Raw genomic sequence first — 27,451 nt, forward strand, 5'->3', positions numbered from 1 at the left:
GAAAATGATGGCACAGCAGAACTTTAGTTACAACCAGTGCTCTCCCACCTCTCAACTGTTAAAACCAAAATAGTGTTCATTCTGGAACAGGAATGACATAGCTTAAAACTGGTTCACATGGACACAGACCAGAGAACCTGTGGGGTTGATTAGATCTGTTATTGCCCCACAGTAGTTTCGACCACTGTGCCTTGGCTTATTCGTGTGCTGAACATGAATAAGAGGTGCCACCACATTGAGATCAGTTTGTCAGATTTTTTTGCTGCACCAAGAAGACACAGGTTGATGGCGTCTAGCATCCAGAAAGCTGAGCTGCGCTGGTTTGAACATGGTAGCCTTGGCTAGCACCGAGTATTGCATGGGCAGGCCACCTCCAGGAATTATTACATTTTTACTGAAACATGTGAGCGTTCTGCCTGAACGTATAGAAGAGGATATAGTCGGGGCAATAAACAGCTCTACTCAAAAAGCAACAGGTTGTTACCAAATAAAAAGTCCTGCAGGGCCAACGAGTGAAGAGTATGATTAACAGAGATGCTTGTATCCTTTTATTGACACTGCGAGGCATTGATTTACCGTAGGAATAATCGCATTGTGATTGTGGATGAATTTTCAATTCTGTTTTGAGTCTTTTATTGCTTTCAACGTGCCACCAAAATGTTTAGTATTTCAAAATATGCCGGGAACAGTGTTGTGGAGAATTTGCTGAGCTAGAAAATTAGGTGTCATCAGACCAATAGAACGTTCTTCAATGAGCCATCCTCAGGGATGTGGAAGAGTTTTATTATTCAGAATCTGGATTTTGATGGTATTTAGTTTACAGACATTTTGGCCATAATTTATCCTCTTTTACTACAGTTTTTTAACTAGGTTCTTCAGATTTGTGCCCCAGTTCTGTTCCCTGGTTACACTGCTTTGCTTCTGCAAAGCTGCTCTTTTCTGCCTTTCTGCCTTGGCCTGGATAGAAGGATAACTCCCATCAGAATTTTAAATGTGCACACCAAGTCCTTTGTGTATGGCCGGGTAGAAATACCCAATGGCAGTTTGATATGGGTGCTTGCTTCACAGGAACCTCTTTCATGCCTTGTTGGAGGGCTTTGAAGGAAATGGCTGCCATCCTAGATGTACTGCAGTTTGGTAAGAGTAGGAGGGAAAAGAGTTCTTATAACATTATTATTAGCTCCCCAAGTTCTGCAGATCTGACCAAAGAGCGTATGATCCAAGCCATTTGGGGAAGGCTAAAGCGGAACCAACAGCAACAACTGTGGGCACATCTCTCACCCTTGCTGTGAAGGATTCTGCACTGTGGGCTCAGATATGTCACGAGAAGAGGGTCTGGCTGTGCCAGGCTCGGTCTACTCAGGCAGTGGGGAATCTGGCTCATCTACTCCTTTCCGCTCCAGGAAGTTACATAGACCTGTACTTCTACATGAAGTACTCCCAAGAGAAGGGAGTCCCCTAGTCCAACCCCTGATGTGAGAGTAAGCCATACTTACATTTGAGATACATTTTCTGTTTTTAGTGGTTCATACTTAAGGACCCAGGCTTTCACAGCCAACTTACTATTAGAGCATATATGATAATGTTTATAAATTATAATAGATTTTATAAATGTCTTACTATCATAAGTTAATCTTCTAGATATTTACTTGATCTTTCTTGAATTATTAGATGCATTTCTTATGTAGAGTTTATAACAAAATATTTTAATGGGAAATTAAATTATAATAATTTGGATATTTTCTATTTATTGCTATTTATTAGCATTGGACCAATATTTGGATACTCATGGTTTTCTGAACTCCATCTGAGTGCAGTCCTATAGTACCTGAGGACTTCTGCCAATAACATCATAGTTGCCTCAGTTACGTAGCTCTTCATCTGCCTAGTGTTTCATGGTTTTCAAATTGTACGTGCTAGAAAGGTTCTGTAGGTAAACTATGAGAGGAAAAAAGCATTATGTACATTAGTTGAAATTGGCATCATGTTGCCAAACTGTAATAAGCCTTAGGGGAGCTCAGTGTTGAAACTACTCAATTGAAAGCTGCAATTTCCCATAACAATTTAAAAGGCCTGCAGGCATGCTCAAGTCCTAGCTGGATCTTTCAGTTAACACTCTGTAACATGACCCCAAAGTCTCATTTACATCACGGCAATTAAAATATATTCCACATTACATGTTTACTACTGTATACTGGAGAAATAATCCAATGAAATGCCACTATTTTCTGGAAATAATCATGGAAATCTTTATATTCACGATTTCTTCTTTCCAAAGTGGGGTTGCTGTGTCATACTGATGGTGATTGTGAAGGAGGAAGAGGTTGGGGCAGGGGAAAAGGAAGGCAATCTAGACTAATAATAACTAGTAGTCATTACTACTTGGTTACCCACATGAAATTGGGTTGGTCTCAGTCGGTTCACAGGTCACAGTTGTCCATTATGCAAAATAATTATTGTAATCAGAGCTAATTGGCCCCCTACCAGTAGCTAGAAGTAGAGGGACCAAAAATTAAATGAGTATTAAAATAATATACCTCCTGGTTGCAGAAATACTGCTCTTGGACTAGGACAGAAATGCTCATGTCCAGTTGGGAGAGTGATGGAAAAGTCCAGTAGCACTCACCTAAGGAAGATGTTTTCATAAATTGGAGTCCTTTCCTTAGTGCTCCATCCAAATTAATTTCAAATCCTCCTGGCATGTGGATTATAACTATAACTATTAACTGATATCATAACTATTTTGTAATGAGATGAATAGCAAGTTAAATTATTTTAAAGCAAAGCCACAGTAGCCAAAATTAGATCATATTTTCTCAACAGTGACTATTGCATTTTAGTAATGCCTTTCTTTCAAGGAACACAGACCAAATTGACTTATTCCAAATTATTGTTGCGGTTTAATATTTATTGAGTAGCCACAATTTACTAGCTTACCTTGAAAGTGTGGTTTTTAGCAATTGTCTAGACTACATCACCAAGGTATGAAATACAGTGGCAAAAGTCCAGCTTCTCTACTTGGCAGACAGTCAACGGGAAGCCAAGGAAATGGATTTCTCTCTGTGCCTCTTGGAACACTTTTGCTTGCACTGCCCTTTGGTGGTCAGGAAGTTCGTTGAAAGAATCCTACTTCAGCAGACATCTGAGAAGAAGACAATTTCATCTGCTGCATAGGCCCATTTTAATACTGTGCCTCAGCTTATAACTACCAGTAGTCACAGCATGAAAACTATTTTTTCCATTGGGCCACATACTCCAGAGCATTTATGCTAATGATTGAAAGGGGCCTCTTTTAAGCAGACACGGCCTCCTTGTGGGCCGCTGGGCTGGGCAACAACAGAGTGTGGGCTGGATTGCAGCTCCCACTCACCCCTCAGCAGGTGCCCCTGACAAGGTAGGCCTGGGTCAGGCCATGTGTACCTGACTCATAAAATTTTTTTGTAAACATTATAAATTATGCACACGTTTGTCTTTATGATATAAAACATTCAGCTGATTAATTGGATATACTTTTCCTATTTTTACTTGACTATTTGGCAGCATTTATACAAGGTCATAATATTTGAGTGTATTATACATATGCATTTTAAGGTGTGTAACTAAACTTGAAATGACAAAACATTATATTACTATGTCAGCCTATACCATGTCCAGCATATTTATATGTCCTGATAGTGTTGCATTAAAATTCATTGAAAAACAAACAATAAACACCAAAGAAGAAAAATATTAAAGAGAATTGAACCCTCTAGAGTAAGTGCAGAGACTATTTGCCAGACTGGCTATGAAAACGTTGGTCCTTTTTCCCACACTCATAGGAACTGAGTCTAGACCTGACCCAGCCCCTACGTGTCCATGGCAAGCTTAGGAGAGTTTCCATAGTTCTTTGGGCAAATCAAACACTAGGCTGAATCCAAAGACATTTTGAAACGCTGAAGCAACTCTGGGATTGACCTATCCCCTTAGAGCTTCACCACTTGAAGGAGGGAGGGAGATGTGGGACTCTCTCTGTGCATGTCTTCCTCCTGGCTCCACAAGAAGGTGCCACGTTGAGCGAGACCCTCACCTCCAGCACAGAACCAGAATTTCCTGCTCTCCAGGGGTCTGTGAAGAAGGTGCCATTTGGCTGGTTTGGGGCTTTTCAGACTGAGACGAAATCTATCTGGTGGACTGTAGACAGAGGATATGTTTATTTTAGTAATTCTGCCTGTGGGCTATGGAGGCATGAATAACTGCGCTTATCCTTTATTCTCCACATACTTGTTGGTAGTTATCAGGTCTCCACCTAGTTGTTACTAAAATAAACCTCACATAGTTCTTTCAATTGTGAGACTCTTAAACAGTTTCATTGCTTCTCTTGAAAGTCCTTCGTGTTTGCCTCCTGCTTTCTACCACTAAGATGTAAATATTTGGATAATGTTATAGATGAAATCATTTTGAAATTATTGGGCTGGGAACTTTTTTTTTTTTCATTTGATAACCTAGTATTTCTGAATATGCTCATAAAAATGCAAAACCCAAATTCCATTCAAACATTTTAGCAAAATACCAATTACACTACAGAAGTAAAACCCCTTGCTCTCAGTCATTAGAGGACTGAACTTTTATATGTTTTTCCCATCCCCGCATCCTCAGATAAACCTAATGACATGATTTTGTTCTTGGACACTGAACGATGTTTTTCGATTTAATTATAACTGGCCCTTATCAAGTAGACATTATGATTTGTGCCAATCACTATGCTTTTAAAACTATATCTCATTTAATCTTCATAATATCTTCATAGGAAAGATATTGTCATATGCATTTTAAAGACTGAAATACAGGAAACCAAATCTCAGGGAGTTTAAGTAACCTGTCCAAGGTTATAAGTCACATAAATTGTAAATAGTGGAGCTAGACTTTAGACATAGATCTATCGGATCAAATTTCCTATATTTCCACTCTAGTTGAATTACTATAGATTTTTTTGGTTGAAATATCAGGGTAATAACTTGTTGATTCAAAATCATATTTCTCTCTCTCTATGGTCTTTCTTCGACGTAGACTCCAATGGCAGACAGCCTTTCTCCACATGGTGGCAAAATGTAAACAAGCTTCACGTTTTCATGTTCCCAGACCAGCAACTCCACATTCACTGGTTTTGAGTAGGTGCATTCCCAATAGTTTTGTCACATGCCCTGGAGCTGACTTTATTGGCCTGAGTTAGGTCACATCTCTATTCCTGAATCAATCACTGAGATTCTGTGTAGGCAGTTCCTTGACCCCAGGATTGGGGTCTTTTCCATCTGAACCCCTGGGAAACAAACATGGGAGAGGAGTATTTATTCTGGGAAATACAAAAAAAAATTCGTATGACCTTGATGGCCATGATGTAGAAGAGGATCTCTCCTTTGGTAACTAAACCACATGGGATGGGAGACAAGCAAGAGGAATTGTGACTGTGTTCTCCTCTGAAACACGTAATATCACAATGAGGTATCGTTTATTTCTTCCTTAATTGTCTTTTCCCTGAAGAAGAAGCTTTAAAATATTTCCAAAATATTTTATCTTTTTAACTTGGTCTTGAATTTTCCACCTTTCTTATTCCTCACTTGAATTTCACTGGGCTTTTACTTTGGCCTCCCCAGTACTGTGATCTCTGTATATTTAATTATCATGGTATTTTCAATATGACAACCTTCCTTAACTTTGTTAATACTGGACCTGTTGACATCCTGACACAGTTTGTCAAACTCTTTGTTGTCATTTCTCTCTCTCTCTCCCTCTCTCTTTGTTTTTTAACTTTGTTTTTTTATTGCTTCAATCCCCTTTTGGTTCTAAGGTTTGGAAGTATAGTCTAGTGGTTAAGAGTACAGATTTGGAATTAAAATGAAATGTGTTCAAATTCTGCTTGGCTACTTCCTGACTCTGTGTCCCTGGACAAGTCAATTAATCTCTCTGGGCCTTAGTTCTCGCAGGTGACAATGAGCTTTATAATTCTTACCTGGCAAGGTTGCCGTGAGGATTAAGCGAGGTCATGTATGTAAAGCACCTGGCATATTTTAAGCACTCAATAAACAATCAAGATTGAAATTAATAATTCATCAAGGAGCTTTTATGTCCACTCTTAAAGAGAGGAATATGCCAGGCACTTAGGGAAATAATATTAGCTCTTCATTTAAGAAGATCCTCCTGTTGCCCACAGCTTTCCCAACTGTCACCGGGTCAGTAATACCCATCTTTGAGTCACTTTTATGATATAGCAAGCTATAGCTGTGTTTAAGCCATCTGGAAGGCTTGCTTATTTTTTTCTCACTAAGACTAAAGCTTTGAATTCGGGGTTGCTGCTACACAGGTCTTATAGTTTGGCAACATTTCAGAGAAATAAATAGAAGAGTACCAAATGGGAGTGAGCCCCAGCCTAGCCACTCGCTGGTTGTCTGACTTGAACATTTGTATTAATTTCTCATATTTCCTCATCTGTAAAACAGGTAAATCACACAAACTTGATGAGCCATTGTTAGAAATAGACATGCAATGTGTAAAATACCTAGCATGAAAAAGTGTTTAATAAATGGAGGTTATTGTTATTATTGTGTATTTGACTACGGCTCAAAGACGGGCACGTTAGTTTGAAGGTGGCTTGGCAGTCCACGACCCGGTTCAATCAGAACAATACAGAGTTGGGTTGTTTTTTACCTAGTGTCTATTTGAGGCCATTTGGATAACACAGTATCATCTACATGATACATAGCGGTTTCCTTGATTTTCCCTCTGAACCAGATAGTATTACTGGCAAAATTGTCAAAGGCCTGGCTCGTGCTGAAGCATGGGTGAATAAAATGGTGGCCTCTATATTCAGGGTTCTGGTTTAAACCATCATAAAAATGCTTAAATAGATATGATGGATATTGGTTGATCTAGGCAGGCAGACAAATTGAGAGATATTATTTACACTTTACCCTGCAGGTCTGCAGGGTAGGAAAGCTGCGTTTGGCTCAGCTGTATTGGATTCTAAAGTGCCTTTTCCCATCTACATTAAGTATGGAGATTATGGCCTTCTCCCTCCAGTTTCTCACGCCCTTGCAATCACAGACTATATTACTGTCTTAATATGTATTACCATTACGTTATATTACCTATTGTCTATAATTTTTATCAGGAAAACCAGAATCACTTTTAATTTCAAACTCTGCAAGTGAATTGCTTTATTTGTTTTTAAATCATAGAATATATTCCCACTTTACATTCTTGGGTAATTTAGTTTCATTATCCATGGTTTTTCTTTTTTGATCATTTCCAGTTTTTGTTTCCTTCTACATATAAGGAATTTTGAAAGAATTTTTAATGATTTGATCAGATTTAAGCCACTTTTCTTATAGCCTAAGGCACTGTTCTATATATTTTTCAATTAAAAATTTTCCAGTATTCACACTTATGCAGGAGCTATTTTAGTAATGCTCCTATTTGTTTCATTATTTAAGTTTGCATATTTGCTATCTATGCTAAATCGTGAAGAACAGTTGAGTTTAAAAATAGTAAGCCTCCTATTTATTATTTTTTAAAGACATAAATATATATCTATGCACATGAAAATGTTCACAATATGTTACATAAAAATGGCTTACAACATCTATGTTAAATATATATATGACACGTATGTTCATACACACACACACATAGAAAAAGTCTGTAAAGGTGAACACTAAAATGTTAAGAGGACAACAATTTTCGTGACTTTTGCTGCACTTATCTGTATTTTCTAGTTTTCACAAAGAACAAATATTACTGCTTAATACATGTTTTAAATGAAAGAAAAGCAAGAATTGGGAATGTGCATTAAATAGTGTTGAGGGATGGCCTTCCGTTCTCTCTATCTCAGTAGATGGTCCTCTTTATCCATCCACTCAAGCCGGTGACCTGGTAGTCACTCCCAATTCCTCGCTCTCATTTTAGCCCATCACCAGTCTTGCTGATGCCACCTCTCTCTCTCATATCTGTCCATTTCGCTAAATCTCCACTGCCATTTCAGGCTCCCTAGTCCAAGTTGTCATTCTCTTGCCTGGACTTCTGCAAAAATCTGCCAACAAGTTTTCTTGTTTCTGCTCCGGATCTCCCTCTTCCCTGTTCTCCACACTTCAGCCCTGGGAATCTTTCCAAACTGTAAATCTGATGGATCATGCCAATGCCCTATTTAAAACTCTCATATTCCACCCATTATTGGTGGAACGTGAACGAACCTGCTTAGCCTGTCCTATGAAGCTGTGCATCTGGCCCTTAAGTTCCCTCTGGACTCATCTCTCCTCACTCACTCTGCCCTGCCCTGTTGGCATTTGTCCATCAAGCTCTTCCCTGCCGCCAGGTGTTTGAACACGTTCTTCTCTCAGCCTGATCTGTTCTACTGTCAGCCCTTTCCCTGTGACACACATACTTGTGACCAGGCTAAATTCTATTTATCCTGTGGGTCTCAACCTAAATGTCATTTAAGAGGGGTCTTCTTTTGGCTCTCTGTCTCAATTAGACCCCACCTCCTAGTCTCTCTCTTAGCAACTTGCAATGTTTTGCAGCATTTGTTACATTTTTAATTGTATATTTATTTGTGTGATTAATTATTTAAACTTTCTCTTTCCCCTTTCAGACTGAAAGAGGGTTCATTACTCCATTCCCAGTGCCTCTCACTATGCCTGACATGTATGATGAATGAATAAAAAAATTAATGATCACTAGGCTTTGTGCTCAATTCCATGTCAATGCATGTAGAGCCCCCACATTCTTCTGAATTAATGCTGAGTGTTCCTCCCACTGGTCTTTTCTTGCTTTTTCATCCAATCTGACAATCTCTGCCTTTTAATTTGTGTATGTAGATCATTTATTTTTATATGTAATGTGATTATTAACATGGTTAGGTTTCTCTTTTTCCATCCATTTAGTTTTAACCTATTTGTGTCTTTTTGTTTCTTGGAAGCAGCATATAATTTTTTTTATCTAATCTGAAAAATCTCTGCATTTTGTGGGGTGTTTACACCATTTACATTTAATGTGATTATTGGCCTTGTTAGATTTAAGTCTATCATCTTGCTCTTTGTATTTGATTTGTCCCATATGTTCTTTGTTCTTCTTTTCCTACCTTCTTTGGATTAGCTGAATATTTTTTATGCTTTCATTTTTTATGATTCCATTATTTCTTTTGTTGGCTTATTAGCTGTAACTCTTCGTTTTGTTATTTTAGTGGTTGCTTTAGTATAACATCTAAAAATATACGTCTTTAGTATAACACAATAAGGTGATATTATGCCACTTCACATATAGTATAAAAACCTTACAATAGTTTACTTCTATTTCCCCCTCCCTTCCTTTATGCTACTGTTGCAATACATTTTACTTACACATATGTTATAAAATCCACAATACATTGTTATGATTTTTGTTTAAACAGTCATCTCTCTTTTAAAGAGATTTAAATAATAAGAAAAATGTCTTATATATTTAACCAGATAGCTACCATTTCCAAGTGCTGTTCATTCCTTTGTGTAGATCCATATCCACATTTCTATCTGATGTAATTTTCCTTCTGCCTAGAGGGCTTCTATTACATTTCTTGTAATGAGAGTCTACTGGTGATCAACTTGTGTATGTCTGAAAAGGTATTTATTTCCCCTTCATATTTGAGAGATATTTTCATTGGGTATAGAATTCTAGGGTGACAGATTTTTTTCTTTCAGTACTTTAAAGGCGTTTCTCTACTGACTTCTTACTTACATTATTTCCAGTAAAAAACTCTGTATGTAACGTGGGTCTGCTTTTTTCCTGGGTCTGCTTTTAAGACTTTCTCTGTTACTGGTTTTGAACAATTTTAATCATAATCAAATGCCTGGTATAATTTTCTTTACATTTTTTGTGCTTTGGGTTCGTTGAGCTTCTGGGATCTGTGGATTTATAGTGTTTATCAAATTTGAGAATTTTTCAGTTATTATTTTTTCAAAATTTTTTCTCTTCACTCCTCTCTGTCTTTTCCTTCAGGGACTCCAATTGCGTCTATATTGGCCTCTTGAAGTAGTCTTACATCTCACTGATGATGTATTTATTTATTCTCTTTCTCTGTACTTCATTTTGTATAGTTTCTATTACTATATCGTCTATTACTATATCTTTAAGTTCTTTAACTTTTTCTTCTACAATGTCTAACCTGTCATTAATCCTATCCAGTGTGTTTTTCATCTCAAACATGGTAGTTTTCATCTCTAGAAGTTTTATTGGGGTCTTCTTTTTGTATCTTCCATGTCTCCACTTAATTTTCGGAACATATGGAGTATGATTATAATGACTATTATCATGTCCTTGTCTATTAATTCTAACACCTAGGTCAGTTCTGAATCAGTTTCAATTGATTGATTTTTCTCCTCATTATTTCCCTGCTTCTCAGTATGTCAAATAATCTTTGAGTGGATGATAGACATTGTGGATTTTGCTTGTTGAGTGCTGGGTATTTTTACATTCCTGTAGTGTTCTGGAGCTTTGTTATGGGATAATTAAGTACTTGGAAACAGTTTGATCCTTTCTGGTCTTGCTTTTAAGATTTTTTTAGATGAGACCAGAACAATGTTTAGTCTAGTGCTAATTATTCCCCACAGCTGAGGCATGACTTTTCTGAGTACACTGCCTAATAAATTATGAGGTTTTTCCAGTCTGGCTGATGGGAATATACACTATTCTTGGCCCTGCGTGAGCTCTAGATACCATTCCCTGTAATTGTTCTTTAGAGGGGTAATTTTGCTCCTAGGGGACATTTGGTAATGTCTGAAGATATTTTTTAGTGTCATGACTGTGGGTGCTACTGGTATCTAGTGGGTAGAGGCTAGGAGTGCTGCTAACCATCCTACTATGGGATAGCCCCCAATGAAAAGGAACTTTTACATCTAAAATGTCAGCAGTGATGAGACTTAGAAACTCTGCTCTAATCCTTTCAAATCCTTCTTTCTCTGGCCTTCAGTAGTCTCCTTGCACATCTACTGATCAGTACTCTGCTGAATGCTCAAGAAGGACCCTCTGCAGACCTCTCGAGTTCTTTCTCCATGCAGCTGTCTTTTCTCCAGCAATTTGTCCTGCAAATTCTTACCATCTGTTCCACCAAACTTTCAGCTCTGTCTCTTTAACTTAGGAAGTCTGCTGGGCTCTTCCTAGGTTCTTCCTCCCTGTGCCCAGAAACTCTCTCAAGGCAGTGAGCAGGGATAATCAAGGGCTCATCTTGTTTGTTTCCCATTTCTCAAGATTCAACTATCCTTCATTGCTTCTGGCAATATCTTGAAAACTTTGTTTCATGTATTTTGTCTATCTTGTTGTTGTTGCTATTTTATTTTATTTATTTATTTTTAAAGATTTTATTTACTTATTTCCCCCCCCAAAGCCCCAGTAGATAGTTGTATGTCATAGCTGCACATCCTTCTAGTTGCTGTATGTGGGACAGGGGGTATGCGGCCTCAGCATGGCCGGAGAAGCGGTGCGTCGGTGCGCACCCGGGATCCGAACCTGCGCCACCAGCAGCGGAGCGCGCGCACTTAACCGCTAAGCCATGGGGCGGGCCCTGTTGCTATTTTAGACAGTAGTGTAAACCCAGTTCCTGTTACTCCATCTTGGCTGGAAGCAGAAGTCGACTTCTTATTTATTATTGCTATCAAATATTCTCTGTATTTCCTGCCTTGTTTTAACCTTCTTAACCACTAATTATTCACTGTATTTATTTTTCTCTGTACCTATATCTTCTCAACAAGCATCACTTTTGTTTCTCACAGTAGACTCCCCTTTCCTTATATTTCTTTTCACAGTTTTGTTTGTGTTTTAACTTTGTGCCTCAAATATGATAGCTAAATTCACTTGCAGTCTTCTGTTTGAAAATCTAAGCTCAATTTTTAGTTGTGTTTGAATTTAGCATTACAAAGAAAAATCACCATAATATGAGTTTATTTTTGGACTTAATTATTTCAATTCTTTGATTTGTAAATTTGCCTCAGGAAACAAAATTTTCTCTAAAATGAACAATAGCAATTGATTTCTTCTTGAGTTCAAGTGACATTAATCCCGCTATTCAGTAAAGGAAATACTTTGAAATTCTTATGGTGTGCAAAGTTGTATTTAATGTTTGATTAACATAACTGGTAATAAAATCATAAATACTAACTTATTAGGGAAAATATGAATTGTGAATAACAAAAGGCAAAAATTTCTTGGTATTGTGTACAAAGAACTTAATTTAGATCTTTAATCTGAAATATGTTGGGATAAATTAGCATTTCTCTGAAATCTGCTTATTCTTTTGGGTGAGCTTTTCCGAACTATTATGAAGATAAGAGGACAATCTATGCAGAAAATATTTAAGGTAACATTCAGGAATTTGTAATTCTTACAGAAAATAAATAACAATGGAAGCATGAGTGAGTTTGACCAACAGGTTATTTAATCCTTTGGGTTTGGATATTTGTTTTTATGTCAGTTGCTAGATAGACCCATAAGCTCATGGAACTTTAGAAGTACAGATGATTTTAGAGATGTTTGTTATAGGCCTGACAAATAGTAATCATTGTCATCAAGGGTTTTATAGATACAGAAACTCCAGTTAAAATCAGATTACTTTCTAAAGGCACAATTAAAAAATGTTTCTTTGGAATTAGGAACATTTTATGAAACAATGTAATGTTATTAATTAGAAACATTTTATGAAACAATGAAATAACGTTAAGTTTTCTGGCCAAGTTTCAAAGCATGTTGAAATAATATATCTGAAATAGAGGATATGATCACCCTAAGTCTAGTGTCTATATAAGTCAGAGACTGCCTGCCCATTCATTCATTCATTCAAATACTTTGCAAGATATTGAGCAAAAACCAATAACTAAATAACGCAATTTGTTGTAAGACCACCTGTATTTTCCAGAGGAGTGCTATGGTTAGTAACTGAGTTGTTTTGCAAAGAGCTAATGAAATTAACCAAACCAGTTTGATATTGTCATGTATTTGCTGCAGCCAGTTCAATCAAAAGTTTTTGGTCAACTTTCTTCCTAATAGTTTTCTAATTTTTCAAAGGCCTTGCCCACCGGTGCGGCAAAGGTCCTGTTCATTAAATGCTTTATGCTGAATATGCACACCGCAGCCCTCTTCCTTGTGTGGGACTGTGCAGTCACCATTGAAGGGCTTCCACAGCTCAGTGATCCTAAAGCAGCTGCACTTTTCCACCTCTCATCTTCAGCCTTGAGTGCAGGAGACAACACAGAAAACCGCCTTTTGAAGTCATATCGAACTCAATGACTTCCATCAGAAGCATATCAGGAGTTGAAAACATTACAGTGCAGATTAAATCCTTGAAGAGTTTGAACTATGCACAAAAATAGAAAGACAGATGCAAAGGACTTTTTATTGTTTGGAATCTCTAAGATCAGAATGTCTTTGTCTTTGATAGTATGTTTGAATGCTATATTTTGATTTATTATGGTACTTTAGAATTGCTTCATAAATAAAGAAGACTCAGAGAATTGGTGCTAGAGATGTTCTATAAAGCTCAATCTAAAATTATCTCTTTATTACTAATTTATTAACATTTAATTAGTATTGATTTATAAACATTGGTAACATTACCACAAGGGTACATCTTTAATAGTGATGATGTTCATATTATGATGATAAATTACTACAACAAATAGTTTAGACTTTGCATGCCATAAGATTTCTGTATTAGTTTCCTAGGGCTGCAATAACAAATCACACGAACTCGATGGCTTAAAATAACAGAAATTTAGGGGCCGGTCCAGTGGGTAGTGGTTAAGTTCACACACTCCGCTTCAGTGGCCCAGGGTTCACAGGTTCGGATCCTGGATGCAGACCTATGCACCACTTGACAAGCCATGCTGTGGCAGGCATCCCACATGTAAAATAGAGGGAGATGGACATGGCTGTTAGCTCAGGGCCAATCTTCTTCAGGAAAAAGAGGAGGATTGGCAATGGATGTCAGCTAATCTTCCTGACATAAAACAAAACAAACAGAAAAAAAAACCTCAGAAATTTATTCTTCCAATTCCAGAGGCAAAAAGTATGAAATCAAGCTGTTGACAGGGCCATGCTCCCTCTGCAGTACTAGGGAAGAATCTGTTCCACACCCTCTACTAGTTTCTGGTGGTTGCCGTCAACCGTTGGCGTTCCTTGGCTTGTAGCTCCGTCACTCCAGTCTCTGCCTCCTTCCTCACATTGCGTTCTTTCCTGTGTGTCTGTATGCCTCTGTATCCATAGCTCCCTCTCCTCTCTCTTACAAAGACACCAGTCATTGGATTTAAGACTCACCCTAATCCAATATGACCTCGTCTTAACTTGATTGATTGTATCTACAAAGACCATATTTCCAGAAAAGGTCACATTCACAGGTATTAGGGGTTAAGACTTCAACATACCTTTTTGGGAAACACAATTCCACCCACTACAGTCTCTGTTGCAACCACTCAACTCTGTCTTTGTGGCATGAACACAGCCAAGGACAGTACATAAACAAATGCATGTGCTGTGTTCCAGTAAAACTTTATATACAAAAACGGGTGTTGGGTCAGATTTGGCCGGTGGACCAAAGCCTGTTCTAACGAATTGAAGCAAAACTTCAGCAGAGAAAAAAGCAATTTTCTCTTGCTTCAATCAGTCCATTTTTAAAGTATAAAAATGCTTACATATGTGTGTATATAGCAACATTTATTCTGAAATAGGTGTCAGCTTAGGGCAAGAAATGGAACTTTTACAATGATTTCAAATCTCAAAGTTCTATTACTAAAAATGCTTGAGTTATAATATTTTTCTTGTCAATTAAGAGCTTTATGATGATCTTTTAGTTATGAGAGTCTATATGGCCTTGCCTCCAAAGAGATCAAGACTATTTTGGAAACAAGATTTCCCTTGAACTCAGACATATTTATTCACTATATTGGAAAGAATGTACTTTTCCCCCCCACTAAATGTATGCTCCATGAGGGCAGGGACATTGTTTCATTCAATGGTGTATCCTCAGCACAGAGAAAAGAGCCTTATACACACTAATAGTCATTCAACAAATATTTATCTAAAGTAACTTTTGTTTGTTGGAATAAAAAGAATGAATTGGTGTGTTGTTTAATCCTGTTGTATAAAAATAGTCTCTGTCACTGTACCTTGAAATTATGTCTTGTCTTAAACTGAAAGAAAAGCTACAATAAGAGAAATACAATTTCTATTAAGAGCTATTGGGGGCCGGCCCCGTGGCTTGGTGATTGAGTGCGCGCGCTCCGCTGCTGGCGGCCGGGGTTCGGATCCCCGGCGCGCAGCGACGCACCTCTTCTCTGGCCATGCTGAGGCCGAGTCCCACATACAGCAACTAGAAGGACGTACAGCTATGACATACAACTATCTACTGGGGCTTTGAGGGGAAAAATAAATAAATAAATAAAATTATAAAAAAAAATAGAGCTATTGGAAGAATTTGTAGAGAGAATAATGGGGTAAAGAATCAGAAGGGGTCAGTGAAATATACTAGTTTTTTTTTTTAAATCAGATTCATGGAAAAAAAGAAAATGGTAGGTTAGTCAAGATACATTTCAACAACCCAACTGAAATATTAGCAACTACTTTTAACAGCCCAGCTCAAATCAACAGCAGAGAAATATGGAACCCCAAGTGAGGTAAACCTTTACTGGCAATGTGGGTAGGGGAGGATGTAGTTTGGTGAAAATGTAGCAGGAGGAACAGTCCACAAGTTTCTAAGCATAGGCTCTGGAACTCTGTATCACTCCAGCTCAGAGTCTCCCTGCTCTTCTTACAGCTGCATGAAAAGCAAAAGTTAGAAAGTGAGAGGTATAAGAGTAAGAATGTGGCTCAGAAAGAATCAAGACTTGTTGACAGCGTAGATGTAAGCAGAGCCACCATGGGAGATTCAGCAACGACTACAAGACTCCACGTTGGAAGCACATTAAAGAGTGTTGTGATGTGTATCATGAGAGCCAAGGATGAAAAGAGGGAGAGACAGACCCTCCGGGAGAGGGATGCTTCACGGAAGAAAATATCTAAATAGAAGTCACAGCCCTAAGGATGTGGAACCAAAGAGAAGACCTGGGGCCACCGGGAACCATTTGTCTCAAGTTGATTATGGAATCACTCAAACAAAAGATGAATTTAGGAAAGAAGGAGTGGAGTGGGGGGAAATACTGATGGCTGAAGACAGGCCTTCAGGGACCTTCAGATTAAAAGGAAAACCAAAAGAAAGAATAAAGACAGAGGAGGACATTTAAAATGCGGGTTAGCTCTGGGCAGCTGTCCCTCTTCTAAGCCCCACAGTTTAGGGAGCAGAGCCTTTTCTGCCCACCTTCACCCCTGTCAATTCAGCAAATTCAGGAAAAAGAGCATTGCTAAGCAAAGAAACACAATTCTCCTTGCTCCTTCTAACTTATTCTTGCTACTGGCAGTTGTAAGAAACTACCCCATCAAATTAGCCACTTGAATTGCCTTAAATATCAGGAAAGTGCTGATTAAACTCATTTTCTAGGGAGTAAAATGCATTTTGAGGAGAGGGAGTCTGAGGGAAGGACCAGCTTTTTCCACAATTCAAGATGTTTAGGTCCTTAAAACATGAAAATTGTGACCTCAGAAGGAAAAGTCTTTGTAAAAAATAATAAAATGTTCAATGCATTTTTCAAAGTTTCCTTTCTAAGAAGTTCTCAGTTTGCTCCTGCTCTTTTAAAAAAAAATTGAAAAAGAAATAAAAATAGTATAGGTTTTTGTAAGAAAAAGAAAAGGAATTTATTTGTGAATGGAGAAAATGCTGCAAGGGAAAACTTTTCCATTGTGGAAAATTTCAGAAACATATTGAGGCCAAGTTTTAGCTGGTTTCTGTAGTGAAATTTGAGCCTAATTTTTTTTTTTTTGTATTAATGTGAAAAATTAGCAGAAAGTGTACCTCAACTCCTGGTAATAGAGGATATTTTTACACTGATTTCACAAATTTTCATTTATTATTAAAAGCAAGTTTCCTAGATAGGCAATATTATTACTTTCCACCATTCTCCAGATTGAGAAGGATGTAGTCAGTTTTAGATGAATGTTATGCTGACATCATGCAAACCTTTTATCTTTACAGAGAGGCCAATGAGAATTGAACCCTGAGCATCATTTGTCACAACCAGGACTGATGTGCACACAGAAGGAATGAAGTATGGATGTGAAGGAACGGAGGCCTTATTGCTCCCTGACCAAGAGCAGACGAGAGAAAGAACGGCGGTATACTAATTCCTCAGCAGACAATGAGGAGTGTAGGGTACCTACACAGAAGTCTTACAGTTCCAGTGAAACCTTGAAAGCTTTTGATCATGACTCCTCACGGCTGCTTTATGGAAACAGAGTAAAGGATTTGGTTCACAGAGAAGCAGATGAGTACACCAGACAAGGTACGTCATTGTTCTAGGAAAACAAGGCATACTCAAATGGCATGAACTTGTAGATGTCCCTTGTTTCCCCTCAAGGTGACACGACTGTTTTCTTAGTTTGATGTCCTATCCTCTGATTCAGATTTTTGGATAGTAGATAATCACATAGTATTCTTAATTAAAGGTAGAAAGCCACCTATGGCACATTGACCCCAGACACAGGTACCAACACAGGTAGAGAATCATTCCACAACTCTACATTTTGTGTGTGAGGTTTGTGATTCTGCACATGGCCAAGTGTTTGTGCATAAACTTGAAACCCAGGTCTCTAGGGCTCTCTTACACTCTCCTGAAGGTGCTCACAGACATTGTTTTTTGAGTTAAAACTGGTGCCAGGAGAACAGGAACTGTTGATGAGGAATCTCGTCTTTCCCTCATAAGGAAGTAACAATTCTTATTCTGGATCATCTCATGATCCATCCAGCCCATCTGTTTATGTCTGTTTATACAAGATCCTGCCATGGAAGAGTTCCATTTTCTCTCTCACAGGCAATCTAGGACATTAAGGTTATACCTTAAAACATCCTAGTTTCCCATAACATAATCCACTATGGTTTGGTTGTTTGCATATATTTGTTGAACATTTTTATACTCTGTTTTCTTCCTGAATATTCTACCAGTGGAATAATGACTTCTGCAACTTTACTTCACAATCCTAAACCTACTGATTTCCACACTTTGAAACAGTAGCTTATTTTAAATTAGGCATACATAGTTATATTTTGTTTCTTCTAATACAGTCTTGAGATGTGGGCAAGATTACTACTAATAAAAATAAAATCCTCTTACATTTGTATTGCACAGTCAATTCACATAGAAGTTAGCATCCCTTAGCTAATTTAATCAGAAAATGAGGAAAAATAAATTAATCTTCAAAAATAAAGAATATATTCATTTTTTTTTCCAATCACTTTACAGACAGTGTGACTAACAGTTTGATATTGAGCAGGAACAAATTTAAGAAGAAGTAATAATGCAATAAATCATTCAAAAGTTTGAACATTTTCCGTGGTTCTTCTCTTATCCGCATTGTGGAAAGAGTCATCCTAGATAGATTGAAATAGCGTTCGCTCACCCAAACCAGATTACGTCAAAGAAGACTCATTTGATTTACTAAAGGGAGGGTTGTTTTTTCCCCAAAAGCATGCCTTACTAATTACAGGTATCAAATTTTATGAAAGAAGACAAAATAGCTTAACATTTTTAATCCAGTTTTTAAGGAAATATATAGAACACACATTTGAGATACGTACCCTTGGTAAGTCAAGGGACGTTAGTTCATCGTACAATGTGTTATAACTCTAAACTCGATTTTTTTCTTTTATATTGTCTGACAGATGACATAGATTATCAGGGTACATTTTTCACCAATTTAAAAAAGAGTAGGTACTGTAGAAATGCATGCAGTCTGAACCCAGTGTGAAGTCTTGCTTTTTGTAACAAAAATAACTGTTTAGTGCCCTATTGGAAAAAGAAAAAATACATTGTGGAATACTATTAGGAGAAAAAAAGCAGCACATGTGGCATGATGCTCTGAGAAGGCTCATCTCCACCCCAAGCAAGCATTTCGTCTTGGCAGAGCGGAGAATGCTTAAACAGGTTAAAAATAGCGAGCTGAAATTTTCACCTCCTAGGCAGCGTTAATCCAGTGCACTGTTGTTGATGACATGGCGGTACCATCTGTGGAAACCCTGGAACCGAAGCTCTTAGGGGACCAAATAGTACTATTACTCAGCTCCTTGAAAGCCAAGGACAGGAGAACAAAAGGGGGCACAGGGAAGAGAGAGCGAGCAAGGCGGCAGATGGAGGCCTCTTGTTGGAAGCAGCTGAATGGGGTAGTGAGAAGAGGTTTAAGAGCAGAAGTGGAAGGAAAAGCAAAAGTGCACTGCGTGATGGTGCACAATTCACTTGACATGTCATAAATCAGAATGTACTAAAAACACAAATAGGATGTACTGCTATTTATAGCTAAGGTGCACTGGTTCCCTACTGCGCTCCAGTCAATGTGCTAATAAGCAGGTTATGTGCACTATCGTTTAACCCTCGGTCACCTTGTAAAGGAGGTCCCAGTGGCATCCTACTCTCACACACCGAGACATCCGGGCTTGGAGAGGCCTGAGGTCCCGTAGCTAGCAAGAGCTAAGCTGGGACTTGCACCCAGGCCGGTCTGACCATAGTGTTCAGGGTTCTAACCTTGTGCAGTTCCCAAAGCAGAAAACAGACAAGTCAGTGTAATCATTGCCCTTTGGTTTATTGGAATGAATTTTAGCCAACTTTGATGATGTGGATAGAGAGAAGTGAGGAGACTGGAGACATATTTAAGAAATAAAATTGACATGATTTTGTGATTGGGTGGATGAGAATGAAGGAGAAGGAAGCGTTGCAAATACTTTTGCTTCCCTGTGCTTTGATATGCGGAATGTTTGTAGCAGAAGCGATAATGTAGGAGAGAAATAAATACAGAAATCCTGCTATCAGATTATGTCTTTCTCGAGCAAGCATAATGAAAAATCCTCCTAGGCTTTCATTTTCTTTGAACCTGACAAATGTCAATTTTTCCTCACTGACTATTATGCTGTGGGATTAATTATTTAATTGACAAAATGTGCTTCCTGCCACAGATTCTGACATCATACACATAATAAAAATGAAAGATTAAAAATATTAATGGTAGCCAAAGATCTTTGAAACAATTCCAAAGAATCATGCTAATTTAGCTTGTCCATGGAGTTTTAAAACAACTTGTCAGCCCCCATCCACTTATTCTTTGAATGACACAGGAAAATGCAGCTTCAGCTCGAGGAAGCAATGATAGAGACCCCGTTAATAAAATTACGTGAGAATTCAAATCGAGAAATATGATATTTTTATTTTTATCCACCAATTTTTAGGTCCTATTATCAAAGTTGATTTTAATCATTTCTATGGCTTTGCTAACTGGCAGATGACTATTGTTAATTACATGTTATATTTAGATACTGTAAAGCTGGGGATAATTTCATTTTCACAGTAATGTGTAATTTGACTGGATCTCACATAGATCTCTTTCTCGCTTTCTTTTTCAATCTCTGCATGTGGTTTATTGGGTGACGGAAATTGTTACTCTTTTAGCAGCTGTGGAGGTCTCTGTAGGTGTGATGGGGTTAGGGTAACCATGACTTGTTCTACATTCTTGGATACTATTTTCTTTGATTCATCTTTGAAGAGAATTTATCCCATCAAGTCTGAGACACATTTCTTATGAAACAGCTGCATAAGATCATCCCACAGTTTAGAGAATTGATAAAATAAAAGATCTTTTTTCTCTGCACTATGTCCATCGCCTGTAGTGTTCTTGACCGAATGAGAACTTGACCAAACTCCAACAAGGAATTTGGCCATGAGGGTGAATTTTGAAATGAGGTGATGTCTGAAAATAAGAACACTTTTGTTCCACAGACCCGTTAGCTCGAAAAGAACACCTCTGAGACAGTCTTAACCCAAAGTGTTTACCAGTTAGTCAGTAACCAGTGTTGGGGTTGTGAATTTCAGAATTTTAAAATGAAAAGACACCATTTATTCTTCATCTATCGAATAGCAATGGGGAGGAAGATTATATGTTTTAAAATTTGAAAAACAGATAGCATTATGTCTGTATTTATACATACCGGAAATCAAAATAGAGAATAAATTTGCAAAGAAGAGAAGGGAAGGAGGAAGGCAGATTGACAAAGACGGGCGCTCGCTGATGGATTCTCGGTGTGACCCACCTTGGGTCTTCCCTGACAGTGGGCTTCCCGTCCCAGAAACTCTCGTCTTTCCTCACCACTGCTTTAGGATTTGCCTTCTCGCCTCGTGACATTGCTGGTCCAAGGCCAGTTCAAATGTAGTTTGTGGGAAAATAGATCCTCAAGCCCTGATTTACACCACTGCACCTCCCTAAGGAGCCCCAGTCCATCTTTTATGCAAGTATTCCAGATGCTAGAACATCTCCTTACCGAGGATTACCCTCTTTTGTGAAAGAAAAGGACATTAGAGGTGCAGTCTGAGTTTTCCTGTAAATCTGTGTGCAGGATTCCAGCACGATGGTAGCTTGAATGACTCCTCAACCCACCCATCTCCTAGCCAACTCCTTACCTCCTCTGAGCGGAGCGGTGACCAAGGGTGCAAATGAGATCTAGAACTCCATTTGGGTCCTGAAGAACAAAGCTGATGCAGGTTCTTTTCCCCTTTGGCCCAGATGATAGCTCAGAATGTGGTGAAGATCAGAAAGAATGCTGTGGCTTTGTGGTGCCAGAGAGAGGCTGACCTGCCTCTCCCATGGACCTTCCTTGAGTGAATGTTGCCTTGCAGGAGCAGCTGGTTTCCTCGGCCTCTCAGGAGCTGGGGGAACCTAAACAGATGCATTTTCTCCTCTCTGATATTGTGAGAGTGCCAGATAAGGAAACCAGGGAAGAGAAAAGCTTGTCCCTAGAGTCTAACAGGACTTCCCACTGTTTCTTAAGGCACCCTAGGAAAGCAACACCATGCTTACCAGCACCCAGCATGCAGGAACAGGGACAAGATGCAAAACAAACAGATCAGGAAGCTCCTCATAAAAATGAGCAATGGCGATTGGAGAGGAAAACTTGAACCAAAATAAAATATTATAATAAGAGCACTTACAGAAATCTAAGCACCAGAAAGAAAAAAAGCAACAGCAAAACCCACAATAACAACCAGATGCTGGGGGGAAAAGCCAAAATTTACAAACTTAAAAATTTTGTAATAGATTAGTTGAAGAAGAGACAGTGGTCATTGTTAAAATCCACATTAATGGTTTTGAAGACCAAGTAGAAGAAATAACTCAAAACGGAAAATAAAGTTTCAAGTAAAACTAAGAAGAAAACACACACACACAAACCTAAGCACGTCCTAGAGAAATTCTTTAACTTTATGGATAAAGATATTTTACAAGATTCTAGAGAGACAAAACAAGTTACTTTTCTTGTTACTTAGAAAAGAAACAAAAATAAGACTAATGAATTTCTCATTTGTAACAATGAAAGCTAGAAGACAATGGAATAACATCTAGTGAGAGAAATAACTACAACCCAGGAATCCTATAGGCAGAGAAGATATCATTCATCTCTAAGAGTGAATGCAAAATATTTAGGGGCGTGCAAAGATTCAGGGGCTCTATCACCAATGTCCACTGTCTGAGGAAGTATTCAGGAATACCAACAGAGTCAGAATCACTACCTATGAAGAGGAGAGGAAACAGCGATGAGCAATCAACTTTGCAGTATATAGGCTGTTAAATCCCAAATGATGATGACAGAGGAACTGGAAATGGGTAAGAAGCGCTGAAAGGGAAACCTTACAGATGGCTAGAACTGATGCTCCTTGCCTATCTCAGCAAAATCCAGTAGTTGGAGGAAAGAGGTAGGGAAAGTTAAAAGTGTTCCAATATCTCATCTGAAGAGAGAGAGGGAGGGAGCAGTTATGGAGTAGAGCTTTAGTGGGAGAAATAATTGCTATCTTGCATTCATACAAGAATGAAAAACATGTATTTGAATATGAATGTCAGGAAAGGGAAGGTAATCATTAGTGGGAATGAAAAAAAGCACAATCGACCTACCTAATTAGCAGGGGGAAAAGGAGAATGAATAGCAATCTGATCAATTTAGCAACAACATCTCCAAGGAAAAAAGTAAAACCATGAATAACAATTAAACAAGATGGAAGAAGTCAAATCTGCTATATTACATGAAATATAAATGCACTGAATTTTGACACAAACTATTCAGTTGATTTATAAAAGTTATTGGTATTTATAAGAAACAGACTTAAAATGGTAAAAGCTGGTTGAGAATAAAAAGATGGATAAAGAGATATCAGGTAAATACGAACCAAAAGAAAACAGGAATGGCAGCATTAATATTAGGAAAGGTGGAATTTATGATTAAAAACACTAAACAGGGGTTGGGCTGATGGCGTAGTGGTTAAATTCAAGTGCTCCACTTTGGTGGCCTGGGGTTTGTGGGTTCAGATCCCGGGCGTGAACCTACACACCGCTTGTAAAGCCATGCTATTTCAGCATCCCACATGCAAAATAGAGGAAGATTGGCACAGATGTTAGCTCAGGGCCAATTTTCCTAACCAAAAAAAAAAAAAAAGAAAAAACACTAAACTGGATAAAGAGGACCACTGATAAATAATAAAAGGCACACTGTGTAGAAGGATGAATTAATCTTAAATTGCATACATTAAACAATATAATAGCTAAATTTATAAAGCAAAAGCTATTAAGAAAAAAGTTGTTGAAATACATTTATTGTGAGATATTTTGGTTTGCCTCCTTCAGAAACAGGCAGATCTAAAAGACAAAAATGACAGCAATTATATAATATTAATAAAAAATTTCAGCTAAGATATATATACAGAAATTTTTAACTGTCAGATAGAAGTGATACAGTTTTTCATATTTCTATGGAATAGTTGTAGAAACCAATTATGCATTGGGCCACAAAAAGAAATATTAAAAAAATTGTGTAGAGACTTTATAAGACAAATCATTTGATGATATAATTTAGTAAAATTAGAAATAAATAACAAAAACATAAACACACAAAGACACTTTCCCCCGTGGATATGACATCCCTAGATTATGATAAGAAGCAATAGAAAGCAATGAAAAGATAGCACTTTTTTCAAAATTTATGGGAGACAGTGAAAGCCATAATCATAAGAAAAAATATATTGTTAAGGAATATATTTAAAGAATAAATACCAACAAAAATGAATTTACTATGCATCTTAAGAAATGAGTAAAGTATCAGAAAAAAGAAACCAAAGGAAGATAGGAAGAGGTAGATAATCAGGAGAAAACTGAAATTAAAAACAAACAAAAAGCTGATTCTTTAAAAACACTAAGAAACTAGAAAGCCCCTGATGATCCTGATTAAAGAATTAGAACAACAATAAGGAGAGATATGGAAGACATTTAACAACTAAAATGCACTATTCCAAGTGTAGGGGAGGAAGACAATTCCTCTACCCACTCTAGGTCCTTCTGTCTGGGCTACCAATTAAATTGACACGATACAGAATAACAGGAGAAAATCAAAGTTTAATAACATTTATACATGAGAGAAACCCAGGAATTCTGACCAACTCGGCCATCTGGCCAAAGCTGCCAGCTTAAATATCATCGTCAGCTAAAGGCAAAGGAGGATGTCAGGGGTAGTGGTTTGGGACTTCAGAGGGGAGGAAAGCAATTCCCATGGAGATGGAAACGCAAAGGAGTGTTAAACAAGTTTTGCTGGGCCAAAAATGGGCTTGTTGGTGCCTTCCTATCACACCTATTTTACATTATACTATAGCTCTCTTATGGTATTAGCTCCTTCTGGGAACAGGCCTTCTGTGTTAAATTCTTTTAGGCAGTTTGGGGGAAGGTCAAATGTTCTTCCTGAGTCTTCTGAGCCTTTATGGTCTTCAGCTCGAAATAATGACCATTCCAGAGTGGTGAATCTTGGGACAGCCTGCACTGAACCCCATCACAAACAAGAAATTTTTTAAATCTAGAGGAATTTATTTTTTCTTATCAAAGTATCATTAACACCATATTATTTCAAAACATGGAGAAAACTTGTCAAAACCAATCATCTCAGAAGCAATTAGAAAGGTGATTAAAAGAGACACCATTAAAAAGTACCAGATTGGTTTCTAGGTGAATTTTACATAACCGTCCAAGTACAACTAAGTCCAATGTTCAAAAAAACTACTCAACGTCAAAAAAAAGAAAAAGAGAGGCCATCTTAGAAGTAGTTTGGTGCTCCGCTTTGGCGGCCCGGGTTCGCAGGTTTGAATCTCAGGCACAGACCTATGCACTGCTCATCAAGCCATGCTGTGGCGGCAACCTACATACAAAATAAAGGAAGAGTGGCATGGATGTTAGCTCAGGGCAAATCTTCCTCAAGCAAAAAAAAAAAAAGGAAGATTGGCACAGATGTTAGCTCAGGCCCACTCTTCCTCAGCAAACAAAAATCAAAAAAGAAAAATATGGAGGCCAGCTCAGTGGCGTAGTGGTTAAGTTCCCACACTCCACTTCAGTGGCCTGGGGTTTGTGGGTTCAGATCCCAGGCACAGACCTACACACCACTCATCAAGCCATGCTGTGGCGGCATCCCACATACAAAATAGAGGAAAATTGGCACAGATGTTAGCTCACGGACAATCTTCCTGGAGCAAAAAAAGGAAGATTGGCAACAGATGTTAGCTTAGCACCAATCTTCCTCACCAAAAAAAAGCAAGAAAAAAAAAAAAGAAAAAGATGGCAAGCACTAAAATTCATATTATGAAGTTGCCATAACCTTAATAAAAAAAAAAACAATTAAAATAGTACAAAAAAGAAGCCATGTAGACCAAATTTTATTCTCAATCTATGTGTAAAAATTCTAAATAACTATTTGCATATAATAATCTAGCAATATATAAAAAGAATAATAGTCTAGACCAAATTAATAACCAAGTGGTTACTAATCTTCAGTGATAATGCAAAGATTTTTCAATGTTAGGAAATCTATTAACATAATTAGATTAATAAATCAAAGTAGAAAAACCTGATCTTATCAATAGATGATAAAAAGGTTTGGGGTAAAATTTAGAAACCATTCCTTATTAAAATAAAACTCACTAAGTCAAACAAGAATAAAAAACACTTAAATATGTTAGTCATATGTAAGATGATCAATCAAAAAAATTAAACAGCATTCTAAATGGTGAGGTCCTAGGACCTTTTCCATTAAAATCAAGAAGATAAGAAAGGCTTACCTACTCTCACAATAACAATTCAAAATTGTTTTAGACATTTTAGCAATTGCAGTAAGAGAAGAAAATTAAACAGTTGATATATATTTTGGGAAAAGTTAAAATTAGCACTTTTGTTAGGTGTATGATTGATTGTATACATACAAAAACCATCTGTCTCTAGAAATTAAAAAAAAATAGTTCGAAGAAAATTGGTACTTGGATGAATACAAGAGACATATATAGACATCCCAGGGAGGACAGCAGAATAGTTAAAGGATAATCTGTGTTTTGAGTCCCAGATCTGCCATTCATTGGTTGAGTGGCAAGTGACCTAATCTTGGCCAACTAATTTGCTTGGACAAATTCTACTTAATTTCTCTGGCTTTTGATTTTCTTTTACGTAGGTTGTGCTTTAGTTTTCAGTCTGTAGTTTGTTGAGAAGGAAATAAATTAATATATGCTTAGAAAATGCCTGATGCCTGTTATATACTCTTTTTAAGTAATTATTAAGCAATAATTGGCTAAATTTTGAAGTCAGAAAAAACATCCTATCATAACGGCAAAAAACACTATAAAGTACTTTGGAATAAATTTTACAAGAGTGGTCTGGGACCTAATATGAAGGGATCTATAAAATATTATTGAAAGATATAAAACAAGATCTGAATGAATATAAAGACAGTCAATGTTTTCAAATAGGAAGACTGATATCCTAAGACTATTTCTCCCAGAATAAATGCTTATTTATTAGAAGTCAAGGTGTATTTTTAATTGGAGAAAATGATCTTAAAATTCATGTGGAAGAATACACTTCTGAAAATAGCCAAAAATATATTTAAAAGGCAAATAGTGAGGATAAAATGGCCTTAATATATATTTTTAAAAATACGATGAAGCCCCTGTAATCACATCTATATGATATTGGCATAAATAAAGACAAATCAATCAGCGGAATAGACTAAAATTTCAGAAATAGATCCTAGTATATAGGAAAATTTAACATAAAACAAAAATGGTTTTTCTATTCAGTGGGATTTGATAAATGGTGCTGGCACAACTGGTTATCCATCTGGAAGAATATAAAATTGGACCCATATCTCTCAGCATATTCAAAAATAAATTAAGATGGATTAAAGACAAATGTAAAAAATAAAGCAGTAAGAATTCTAGAAGTTAATTCGAGAGACTGAATAAAGTAGGAATGACTTGTTCCCTGAGTA

General features: G+C 37.4%; 1 protein-coding gene across 3 annotated transcripts in view; it reads left to right on the top strand.

The window, feature by feature from the left end:
• TENM3 (teneurin transmembrane protein 3) overlaps positions 1-27,451 on the top strand; it is a 598,785-nt gene that overhangs the window by 143,374 nt on the left and 427,960 nt on the right. For all 3 annotated transcript variants that reach the window (XM_058524938.1, XM_058524939.1, XM_058524940.1), the window contains exon 2: positions 17,114-17,420. In XM_058524938.1, the coding sequence (XP_058380921.1) occupies positions 17,189-17,420 (232 nt within the window). In that variant the 5' untranslated portion in view covers positions 17,114-17,188. The remainder of the gene's footprint in view (positions 1-17,113; positions 17,421-27,451) is intronic.

This window comes from Diceros bicornis, chromosome 29 (genome assembly GCF_020826845.1).
Source record: "Diceros bicornis minor isolate mBicDic1 chromosome 29, mDicBic1.mat.cur, whole genome shotgun sequence".
NCBI classification, from domain to species: domain Eukaryota; kingdom Metazoa; phylum Chordata; class Mammalia; order Perissodactyla; family Rhinocerotidae; genus Diceros; species Diceros bicornis.